This window comes from Castor canadensis, chromosome 9 (genome assembly GCF_047511655.1).
Source record: "Castor canadensis chromosome 9, mCasCan1.hap1v2, whole genome shotgun sequence".
NCBI classification, from domain to species: Eukaryota; Metazoa; Chordata; class Mammalia; order Rodentia; family Castoridae; genus Castor; species Castor canadensis.
This window is the reverse complement of record NC_133394.1, coordinates 42,032,493-42,044,747: the sequence shown is the minus strand read 5'-3', so window position 1 is coordinate 42,044,747 and position 12,255 is coordinate 42,032,493. Positions and strand designations below refer to the sequence as shown.

Below are 12,255 nucleotides of genomic sequence, written 5' to 3'. Positions count from 1 at the left end.
CTGTCATTAGATATATTTTTGTTTGGACTCTAAAATGCTTTAAATAAAATTTGAATTGGTAACACACATCTAAAACATGAAGCATTCATTCAAAAACCAAAAACCTTGCATTTTTGGTTCCTTGTGAAGCAGGTAAAGAAAGCCCCAGGTCTGCCTTCTCCCATGGCAAAAAAAAAAACAAAAAACCCTGAGTACCCATTATTTCCTTCAGGCCCAGCTTCAGCCTCCTGTTCACCAAGTCTGTCCCTCCCTTCCTCCTTCCCTCCCTTCCTTCCTGCCTTCCTGCTTTCCCTCTTTCCTTCCCTCCCTCTTCTCCTCCCTTTTTTTTCCTCTTTTAACAAGATTGAACCCAGGGCCTTAGGGATGCTAGACACGAAGTCTCCCACAGAAGTGCACCCCAGCTAAGCCTGCTTTATTTTATCTTCTGAGTCTGTATGGTCATTTGAGTTTATTCTATATGTGCAGTGGGGCATCAAATATAAAGATAATTACAGGTTGTTGAAACACATCCTAATTTACCATCAGTATTTTAGCTCCTTATGGAAACACATAAATTGAAAGTGTCTTTGAGCCCCAGAGTCTGTTTTAGTTTGGGGAAACACTATAACGTTAAGATGTGGAATAAGGGGAAATGAAGGACCAGGACCAGATTTACTAGTGGAAGAAGTATCTTGAGTAGTGTCAGTTCAAGTCACATTACTCCCTCTTGGGCTTCCAAGTACTCTCTTCTCTTTTTGCCATTAAGATGACTTTTGAAGAGTTAATTATCCCAGGCACTATCAGGCATTCACTGTGGGCCACACTTTATTTATGGTTAGTGAAGTTCACTAGAAGAATGGGAAGTACAAGAATAACTGTCCCCCACTGCAGCTGAGCCCCATGGATCGCACACCATCTATGTATTCTGTGGGGAGAGAAAAGAGGCTACCAGCCAGAGTGCACACCCAAGAGGACCCTTTGACTTTCTCACTCAGCATGAAAATATAAAAGAGTAGAACTTTTCACACAGGCTACTGGACAAATGCTTGTTTTTCCCCTTCAGTGCTGGATGCCCTGCCAGCTAATGACTCCCTTATTTTCTTGGCAATGTTTTTTCTTGGTCCTGCTTCGCTTCCTCTGCTGGGTGTAGACTGCTTCCTTTTGGAAAATGTTTAGGGTACATGCAAGTTGTTGTGAGTCCTTTTCAAGAGAACCTCAACTAGAGTGCAACTTAGGTGGTGCAAATATTACAGTATTTTCCCCTAATGTGACTCTGTACAGCCCTAGAGGGAAGAAGATTCCCTGAGAATCAGAAATTTGAGATCATGATTCAAGGCCAGGCCGGGCAAATAGTTTTCAAGAGTCTATCTCCAAAATAACCAGAGCAAAATAGACTGGAGGAGTGGTTTAACAGGTGGATTGCCTGCTTTGCAAGCACAAAACCCTGAGTTCAAACTCCAGTCTTAACACAAAAAAAAAAGGGGTGGGGGGAAAGGAAGGAAGAAGATGAGAGAATGACAACCTCAATTAGAATGTACCTTAGGTGGTGCAAAATATTGTATTTCCCACTATTGAGTCTCTGTACAACCTTAGAGGGAAGATTCCTTAAGAATTAGAAATGTATCAGTTCAGCCAGGCACAGTGGCTGACACTTGTAATCCCAGCTACTTGAAGGTGGAGATCAGAAGGATTACAGTTTGAGACCAGCCCAAGCAAAAAGTAAGGACTCCCCTGCTCCATCTCAACAAACAAGCCTACCTTTAATCCCGGGTATGTGGGAGGCACAGGTAGAATCATGGACTGAGGCCAGCCTAGGCAAAAAATGCAATACCCTACAGAAAACTAAGAGAAACTGTGGGTGTGGCTCAAGTGGTAGGGTGTTTGCCTAGGAATGCAAGGCCCTGAGTTCAAACCTCCATACCAGCGCAAAAAGAAAAACTCTATTAGATGTTACTCCACAATTACTTTGTATTTCAAATGCACGTTGCATGAAATTCAGACCAGGCTGAATTAAAGCTTACTTTTGCATTTTTCAAGGCAAGTATAAGCAAATTTTTATGCAGTGCTTGATAATCAAATTGATGTTCTAAATATGACTTAGAGGGTTTTTTATTTCACAAAAGAACAAAATTTCCATGGGTTTTCTTTTGCATTTACTTGCAAACCAGATATGCTAATTATAGACATGCTTATTTATTTCCTAAAGTAATTGACTAAAAGATGCACACCAGATAACACCAGGTCAGTTCTGATTAATATGGAAAATTGAAATTTCAAAAGTATATTTCTTTTTAATTGCCACGAACTGGCACGAATTCTAATGTATAATTCATATTGTCATATATTTAGGCTGGACCTTTCTCAGACTAGCCTATGTTAAGACATTTTGTTTCTTGAAATCATATTCATTGCCTTAAAGTTTGCTACCTTTTTCTATAGTCAATCCTTTGTTACAAATTTTGGGTGCAACAACCCTCTGTGAAAGCCACAGAGTGAAATGTGTTCCAGAATTTAGAAGTTTCAGGAATGAGAATGTTAACACCATTCACACACAGCATCTTGTCTGGCACCCTTGGAGAGGCCTGAGGCACCTCGTAATCGAACCATCAAATTCTGCCGTGGAATACAAGGTTGAGTAGAGACCTCACATCTGTTCAGTTCAAGTACGTATCTGCCAGCATACAGTGGCTGCAAACTTAGAATAAGCCTTAAACTTACTAAAAGATCTTTTATCTTTAGTAACTTTGGGTTTTGGAATTACAGAGAAGAAGTCCTGGACTGTGTCTGGGTTTCTTATCTCTCCTTGCTAACCTTGCCAGGGTTGTCTTCCTTCAACTCGCATACGACGGGGCACCTCCATTGTGTAAAGCTTTCCTGTCTACCCACTACTCCCTGCTTTAAGCACTTTTAAGACTTCTCACATCTATACCCTATTGACGTTTCTAGGCTTTTCCCTACATTGTGTGCTTTAGCCATAACCAGACTCTCCTTCTCAGAGTATCCCTTCCAACCTTTTTGCTCAGTGCGCTTCAGACTGGAATAGTTTTTTCAATGGCCCCACCCCAAGTCCACATTCCACTTCAAATACCCTCCTGTTCATTCTTCCTCAACCATCTCAGATCCTCCCTTGGGGAGCCTTATTCCTTCCCCAGACAGAATGTACTCATGCACTGTCCTCCTCTTTTGTTAAAGCACTAATTTAGTTCATTTTCCATTTGAACTGGTGTTCGTGTGCCTAACTCTCACTTCCCACTAGACTTGAATCTCAAAGCTTGCTTTGCGGTACTTGACATTAGACATATATCCAAGAGACACTGGTATGTGAAAGAATGAAAATTCAATCTCTTCTCCATATCACTCTGAACTCCTGCAGGACTCCGACAACCCATAGCCATTGCCAATGCTGTTATCCTGACCTTGTCCCAAAGAAGAGAAGAGTCTGGATCTCATGGGAGAGCACCTCGAACCACACCTATGTCCATATTCAAGTACCGATTGAGTGTATCTTTAGAAAAGGAAAACACACTTTCTGTCTGGTTTATCTTGATGATACTACCAGGAGGGCAAGTGTCAGTACCCACCAAGCATCCCAAGGGCCTCCATTCTTCAAGTCTCAACTTAAATACCATGTCCTTGGTAAGATCTCCCTGCCTGCCTAGCCTGGCTTTGGTCCCCTTCCTATACACTCTGGTGGCATTTGTTTTGTTAATAGTCATAATCTTCACTTTGGAGTTATGAATCTCAATCCAAGAAACTTACTCAATCAGTAAGAAATATGACTTAATTTTCTGTAATAATTGACTTCCGAATCTGAGCCCTCCAGACTTCTGAGCTGACCAGAAAAACAGCGTCATTCTTCCCAGGGTTTCCGCACTTCCCTCCTCCTGTAGGATTGCTCGTCAATCCCTGATCTGCAGCCATCAGTCTACACATTTGCTACAGGGGAGAGACAGCATGACCCGCCAGTCCACATGGCTCTTGAGCTACAGTGTGTCATGGCCATATATGTGGGGCCTGGCACCCTGCTGTTACTTCTGGGCTATGCTTTGGGCAGAAGGAATGTTTAGTAAGGCTGTCCCAGTCCTACCCATCTGCACATGTCACACTGGCCATTTCTTCTTTGTGACACCATTGCTTTTCTGAAGGTGCTGCTGGGAAGCAGGGTTTGGGGGCTCTTCTTTGGGAGCTCAGGGATGGTCTTCTAGTTTAGACGAAACTCTTTCTAGATATTTTGGTTTCTAGAGGTGTTAGTAAACAAGTTTTATTTTCATCCTGCCTCATGTCTCTTCTGAGGCAATAAACAGAGGACCAATTAACAGAGTGGGGGAGGGGGAGGGGAAAGAAATGAAAAGTAAAAGAGCAATAGAGCGTGGGTGAATGGGTCAAAGAAATCCCAGCCACAGTTGAAGTTGTCTGGTCAATGCCTGCCTTTTTTGGTTATGCTATGAGCTCCACCAGGCCTGGGACAAGATCTGTTCTGTTTGCCTTCTAACCTCAGTGTTCGAAACCTTCCTTTGCTCATAGAAGATCTCATTAAGTTATTCTTGGATAAATGAATGAATAAGTGGAAATGAAATTTGGAGCCTGTGAAGGACTTATGGAAAGCATAATGGTGAAGAGGGTAGACTCTGGAGCAGATGGCTAGGATGCAAATCTTGGTCCTAATAAAGTTAGGAGAGCAAAACCCATAACCCCTTTGTGCTTCAAACTCCTCTTCTGTCAAATGGTTGGTGTGAAGATTAAAAGTGTTTCGAACGCTCTTAGAAAGTTCCTGGCACATGGTAAGCAGCATGAGTGATGGTCATCATTACTTTTAATTTTATTACTGTCATTAATGTTATTATTTGGCTTTTTAAAAATTTATTATCATATATTAGTTAGACAAAGGGGTTTCACTGTGATACTTCAACACATGCATATAATATACTTTGATCAAATCCACCCCCTCTATCCTTTCCCCCATCTTTAACACAATTTCAACAGGCTTCATAATTCTGTCCACACATGGGTGTTCCAATCATTTTCACGTCCCCCTTCACCTCCTCCCTTCACCCTCGTGCCTCCCGCTGGTTCCCACCCCCTGAACAAGACCTGTTTTACAGTCCTGTTATTCACTTTTAAATCTAGGTTCTGCAAATGAGAACATGGGATATCTGTCTTTCTTAGTCTGGCTTACTTCGCTTAACATGATTTTTTTCTATTTTTTAAATTATTTTAAAACCCTTAAACAGGACTGCTTTCTAGACATTTATTTAGAGAGAATAGCTCTGACCCATTTGTAGCAAAGCTTCCATCAATAAAATTCATATAAAATGTATTTTTTGTGTCCCTTTCCAGACTTTTAAGGCTGCATACCTGTCTCTACACTTCTCTGGTTCCCTCAGGCCAGGACAGCTCCTCTTCAGTAATCCTGTCTGGGGTTTCATCTGTTATTGGGCCTTCTTAGCAGTATGTCATTAGGGAATAGTTTTCAACAACTCCTGGAATTTCTTAAAAGATCCTATACAAGTAGAGCTTTTTGCCCTATAAGTGTCACTCAGGCAAATTTTCTTATCCTTTGCCCTTGCCAGTATTGGAATTTACCTGCTATCTTTCTGCTTATTCAGTCATTGTCTCACATAGCAGTTTAAGAGTAGATAGAGCACTTAATGACATTTGTCAGTATAGAGATTGCAATGTTCTCTCTCAAATAATTTGTAAAATTCCCATTGATCATTGGCATATAAAAAGATAATTACTAGCATGGCTAGGGTCAACATTCAAGATAGAACATACATAGAATGGGGGCTAGAGTATCATAAAAAAGAAAAAATAATTTTTATATTATTTTTATATTTATTAAATTATATTAAAATATAATTCAAAAAGAAAAATAATATTCAACAACAGAAGGCTAATTATTTTCATAATTAATACTTCTATAAGTCAAATAATTTTCCATAACCTATATTCTGATTTTCACAGGCTCCAATTCTCACATTATTGGATCTCTCAAAGGATTCTTTCAGTGACTTTGCTTCATCCACTTGGTTTTTCATCTCAAACCCTGAAATACAGCAAATTTGGCAGCAAAGTTCTTGTTCTTAATGTCTTCTTTCTTTTTCTAGCCTCCTCACAGTTCCTGCCACTAACCTAAAGTTATACTTTTACCTAAATATTTTTGCATTCCATTATAATATTTCCCCATCTGGTCTCTCTTGGCCAGACAATATTTTATCAGCTTCGAGGAATATTTATCTTTATTTGTGCTGCACACATGCCCTCTGAAGGACTTGTGTTCTAATGTATGATATATTTTGGGCAAACAGAATCATGATAGCGTACATTATAGATAAACTCGAGATTTTCATTTCTTTGCATAATACATATTTTTATTCTGATTTGCTGTTGAGGTCCTTTGACCCTTTATAGATAAAAATGATTGTTTATCTTTACCCCAAACCTCTGCAATCTCAGGTATAGTCCCTTTTGCTTAACAGTGAACACCCACTGTCAGTGGCATTGACCATCATCACCCTGTTCTTTGGATCATTTGTGGGCATTATATCCCATAACGAATGATGCAATAAATCAGTATATGTCTGTGTCCTTTTGAGTCATTTGCCATATAGAATTTCTGTGAGGAGAGTTAGACATTCTCCCTGCTTCTTCCACCACTTATTACTAATTCTTTCTGTATTGGCTTTTCTTTTGCTCATCCCCTAAATCTAAGCTTTCCTGGGATCTCCGTCCTGGGTCTGCTCTCTTCCAGACTCCCTGGGGGACTCCATGTAGCCCTGTGACTTCTGATTCTCACCTTGCTCCTGTTTTATGTGTTCATCCATCTACTGCCCCCAAGACAAATTTGGCACATCCCTAACTGAATTTGTCATCTATAGCACCACCTGCCTTAGAAACTCACTCTTCTACTACCCTTCCATTATTCAAGCTATAGACCTAGGACCATTCTCTACTCCTCACTGTCACTTATGTTTTTAGCAAAGATACAAGTTCTGCAAATTCTGCTTGTTTGACAACCCTTGAAGCTTTTGATTTGTTCCTGCCTTAGTTTTAGGACACAATTGCACAACTAGAATGTAGCTTCTTCCTAATGTCTCTGTCACTAGTTTCTACTTTTACTCTCTCTGTACCAGCTTCCAACACCTGTCACCAGGCTTGGGAAGTCTTCTGTGGCTCTTCAGACCCACTGTTAGGTACATGTTATTTTCTTTGTGGCCTCTCTGTTTCTCCATAACACTATCACTCCATATGGCTACAGCCTGCTCATCGTCCCCCATTTTCCCCCTAGATGTTAAACTGTGTGCCTGGGATTCTGCTTACTGCTTAACTCTAGGACTTTGCCCAGTGACTGCTGCACGGAAGACCCTCAACAAGTTCTTCTTAAATATCGTTGAGTGTTAGTCGGTTTTTAAGCTTTGTAATACTTGAATTATAAAACAAGTAAAAAATGAACATAAACGCATAAATTACATAATGACTCAGTCCTGGAATTAGAAGTCCAGGATTACATTTCTGGCTCTATCTTTGCCTTTTTGAATACTTTTAATGAAACGCAAGATTTTCTCACTAAAATGTAATCATATAACACTCACCATTACTGAGTCTACAATAAAAATGACAATAACATCTTGAATTTATGGCCTCTAACTAATTAGAAGCATTTCTTATGAATTATTTATTTCTGTGAGATCCCTTTGAGGTGAGATTGCATCTTTCCTTCTAAAAGGTAATAATGGAAGATTTAGCTTCTTTGTGATGCTGACAAAACATTGGTTCAATGACACGAATATCATGAAGATTCATAACTTTTTCTTGAATCTTTATGCTCTCAGGCAGAATATGGGTTGTATAGGGTAGTCTTTGTTACACACTTGTACATCTAGTTTCTTAAGAATTCAAAATATTTTGGGGTGAAAATCTGTGCAAATTATTTCAGCATTTCATCTTCTTCCTGGATTCTTTCACCATGTTTTTCTGGAGACATTTTTTTTCCCCATACCCACTCAAACCATCTGTGTACCAGGCAAGTTTTCTAAGATGTAAAAGCAAGTGAAACTTGTCCATTTCATTTATTTAGAAAGGACAATGACTAATGATACTGTAGAAAAATGGCATAGTTAATGAAAAGGTTCACTGTGTTTGAACAGCTAAGGAAGCCTGGAAGCATGGCACAGAAAGCCATGTCCTAAAGATAAGCTCGATACACACCTTGCTTTGCAAGCTAACTTCTGCAAGTAGCATGGTCGATGTCCACCTGTGATCTGAAGGTAGCCTCTCTGAGATGTGTTCATTCCCAACAGCAAGTGGTGAGACAGTTTGCAGTTTATGCATCTTGGAGTCTACCCCAGGATGCATCAGTATTGACTTCACATAAAAATATTTAAATGTATGCACATTAATTAAAATTGACTTTTCAGAAAACAGCACTATATTTATTATTGTCTTTAGATGTTCCCCAGGACACTGGCTTGTACCCTGAGAGTTTCTTTTAGCCCAGCTTGAAAAGCGAAGGGTCTTAGGATCTTGCAGCCCAGCCCAGGGGATTTTCATTAGAATTGAGGAGGATCTTCCACATGTGGTCTTTATTACTGAAGTCCCTTAGGAAATCTTTGAAATGTAGCTCTAAGCACCTACTTGGTAACAGGTTCACAGTGACTGAGGAATAAAAGATCCACTCACTCAATAGAGCTTTTCGATTTTAGAAAAAAGGTATGTCTAGGTGTGAATGACCTATCACTTCCCACCTTAGATCTCATTAAACTAGGAACCCAAACTAAGATGTTATGAAACTTGGCTTTGGGGACAAGCCTTTTAAAAATGTGATCCCACAGCAAGCTGGCTATCCTCACCGATAAGTACAAGAAGTGACTTATTTATACATTCAAATTTCAAAACACTTGAGAGGCCTACCATGTGTGCTGTTAAAAAAGATTTTTAATTTAAAATCATTTTGTTAGATAATCCTGTTTCAAGTGACATTATGATTTATCACCAGTAATCAAGATTCTGATCCTCATAGACTTCTTGTTTGTATCTGTTTTTGTTCTTTGTGGAATAAATATGAGGTTTATATATGAAATTTTGACTGTGTAATACAGGGCTAATGAGTCACAGATGGAACAATGCTGGCACTTTACCATCTATTAACATTTTAAACTCATATTCCACAGTAAAACAAAAGCAAACTGTACACATGTGTTTTCCAACTTGTAGAATTTCTGAGTTTGTGCAGAGTCTGTGTTTAAAGGACTTTGACTTAGGGAGAAGAAAAAGAGGACACAGGTCACCTTGAAGCTACCCAGGCTCTTAATAGCCTTATCAGAGAGGGCTTGGCAAAAGAGATAAGATTTCCTCTCCTTGACTTCCTGAGAAGTCCTAGTACTAAAGAATTAGGCTAAAGCCTAATTTTATTGGCTTCTTTAAAAAACATGTCCCTAACATGGGGAAAACAATGAGAAAAACATCCACAAAACTAATCAAATTAAAAACCTAGAAACTTTTGCCCTTTCCTAAAAATATTCTCAAAATACAATTAGATGGGAAGGGAAGAAGACAGGACGAAAGCCTACAGAAACTTGAGGCCATGCATTGCTGTGATGGTTATTAATTTGTGTAGTAAAGATGTTCTGTGTTTTTCTTTTTAAATTGAAATAAGAAGCTCCAATTTTATATATTGTTAGAAAAGAAGTGAGACAAAGACAAAATTTGTCTCTCAGACTTCCCTAATTGATAAGGCCTATATGGACAAATCACTGAAATACTTGTCTCAGAAATCTTTCTCCCATTCTCCTTGGCTAAGGAATTCCAAACCACTTTTCTACTTTAAGGGGTTGTGTGAACTGTCAAGTTCTTTTGGAAACATTACATGACAGAAGTGATTACTGCAGAGTGTGACCATAAATCCTCCTGACATGAAATACGCATGTTATAAGAGACAGATTTCCATCCACCACCTCTGCAGGAACTCCTGAAACAGGAGAGACCTGACAGTCATCACACAATTAGAGAAAGAAATTTTGATTCGTGGGTGGTAAGACTTTTTATAAGGCAAACTGTGTTTATTCTCAGGAATACTTCTGATCTGTTCACTGTTGTCCAAAAAATAAAGAATTAATACATCTATGTGTCTTGAGTTGTACACAGACTATCAATAGAGGAAAATCACAGTGTTGTCTTTGTAACAGTGTCTGTAGTCACCTCCATTTTGTACTAACCTTTCGTGAAGAAGATTGAACCAACATTAAAAATGACTAAGTGTACACCAATGTGTACACAGATCCCATCTTACCTGCCACAGACAAGGGTCAATTACAGTGAGTTCTCAGTCATACTATCCCATGCTTTAAGGAATGGCTGGTTCTTTTGGGGGCTTCTTGTGTGTAGGGTTGTGTTTTGGTTTTTTTTAAATGGTGTACCCAAGACCTGTACCAGGGAAGGGAGGTGTTAGGTACGTGCTTGTTTTGTTTGTCCACCAGTGAAATGTCTGTGTGACGTTTTGTGTCGTGTTGTTTTGGTGCTGTGCTGTGTCCATAGGGCCTGCCAGGCTTCCCCACAGTTGCTGCCCTGCACAGCAATCAGATTCTCACCGTCAAGGTTTGTGGATGACACTCATGCCCACTCAATCAGAGCTACAATCCGCATAAGAGTGAGCAAGAACCCAGATCCAGTCCATTGGCTTGCCCAGCTCAGGTGCTTCCTCTCGTCATAATGTCAAGTGACACCTGAGCACCTGGAGCCTCACCTGCATCAATGAGTCAGGTAAATTTTAGAAGGATGCATTCTGATGCATCTTGAACTTGAGGTCAAGCCAGTCTAGTGAAGAGAAGCAGGACCAATGGCCTAATGCTCTGGTATGTTCTTCTAGTCAATTAAGTAATTCTGCTGTGGGTGACAATAAAATGGCACTTGGGTTCATGCCACATTATGCTGGTTGAAGGTCTGAGAGAAATGGAACTGGCTCTTCGTCTGTAGACTTTCTGCTCAGAGGCAAAGAGTAGGGCCACAGCAGCCCAGCTGCTTCTGGGAATAGAGTACCCTCAACAGATCCAGCACAATCAGCAAAATGAGATGGTGAAAAGGGATTTGTTTCCAACTAAAAATCTGGTCTCTTCCCTGCCCCCATCATTTCAGAGTTATATTTCTTTCAAGAGGAGTCAGAGGGTCTGGTGTCAGACACAAGTGCCAGTTCCATTTTGTTTAATGATCATTATAAATCTAATGTGTTATCTTTATTTCTTTCTTGGGGCCTTCTGATGCCTATTCTTCAACTCTCTCACCTCTGAACTTCAACCTTTGACCTCACCTGACTGATCAGATGGTGTTTCCTAAAATCAATCATGGGTTTCTCTCTGCTGATCAGCAGCTCATTAAACGCCGATTGATTAAGGTAGTGGTGCTTCTTGCTTGATTCTGATTTCTTCTTTACATTCAGTTACTGCTCTGTGCACTGTTGCTTTGCCATGTATCTTATGGGTGAGGCATGGATGATGAGTGGGTCGTTAATTGCAAATATCCTAGAGCAAAGTTATGTTTAGTGAGCTGCAATTTGACATGAATATGAAAGTACCAAAGACCAGGTGCAATAGCTCATACCTATAAAATCCCAGCTATATGGGAAGATTGTGGTTTGAGGCCATTCTGGGCCTTATCTTGTCTGAAAAAAATATCTAAAGCAAAATGGGTTGGAGATGTGGCTCAAGTGGTAGAGTGCTTGCCTAACAAGCACAAGGCCCTGAGTTCAAATTCCAATACCACCAAAGAAAAGGAAAAAAAAGGGATACCTAAGTTAAAAGACATGGAAAGACTATGTACTTATTTTTTTCTTAATTTTTAAAAAAATTAAAACTGGACCCAGTAACAAATCCAGTTTCAAAGCCCCTGGCTTTGGTAATTTATAAATTGTTAGGCAATCTGACAGGAACCTCGCATGCTTAATTTTATAGTTATGAAAAGAAAATATATGTGTCAAGCTATAAATGCAGCCATCTATTAAACAGGGAGAACATAACTGATGCAGTGTTGCTATAAATGAAGTTATTCCAAAGTTTTATAGCAGCTCTGAATATAGTGACAACATGGAACTCGCTCCAAGAGCTGTGATGCTGGCTTCTGAGCTGCTTTGATTTTAAAAGCATCTACTCAGCTCGGCCAGTGTGAATATTTATCTGCTCCCTGCTGGCAGGTAAACTGCCAACAGGTTTCTTGTTCTGGTCGCTCTGGTTCCTCTTACAGTGTAAATGTAGATTAGCTAATGGGAATTTAAAGTGCTGAAAAAAG

General features: G+C 39.7%; 1 protein-coding gene across 1 annotated transcript in view; it reads left to right on the top strand.

Annotated features, from left to right (window-relative positions):
• The window catches only part of Col25a1 (collagen type XXV alpha 1 chain), a 442,122-nt gene that overhangs the window by 319,411 nt on the left and 110,456 nt on the right, over positions 1 to 12,255 (top strand). Inside the window, exon 8 of the mRNA XM_074041521.1 lies at positions 10,513 to 10,572. Coding sequence (XP_073897622.1) covers positions 10,513 to 10,572 — 60 coding nt within the window. The remainder of the gene's footprint in view (positions 1 to 10,512; positions 10,573 to 12,255) is intronic.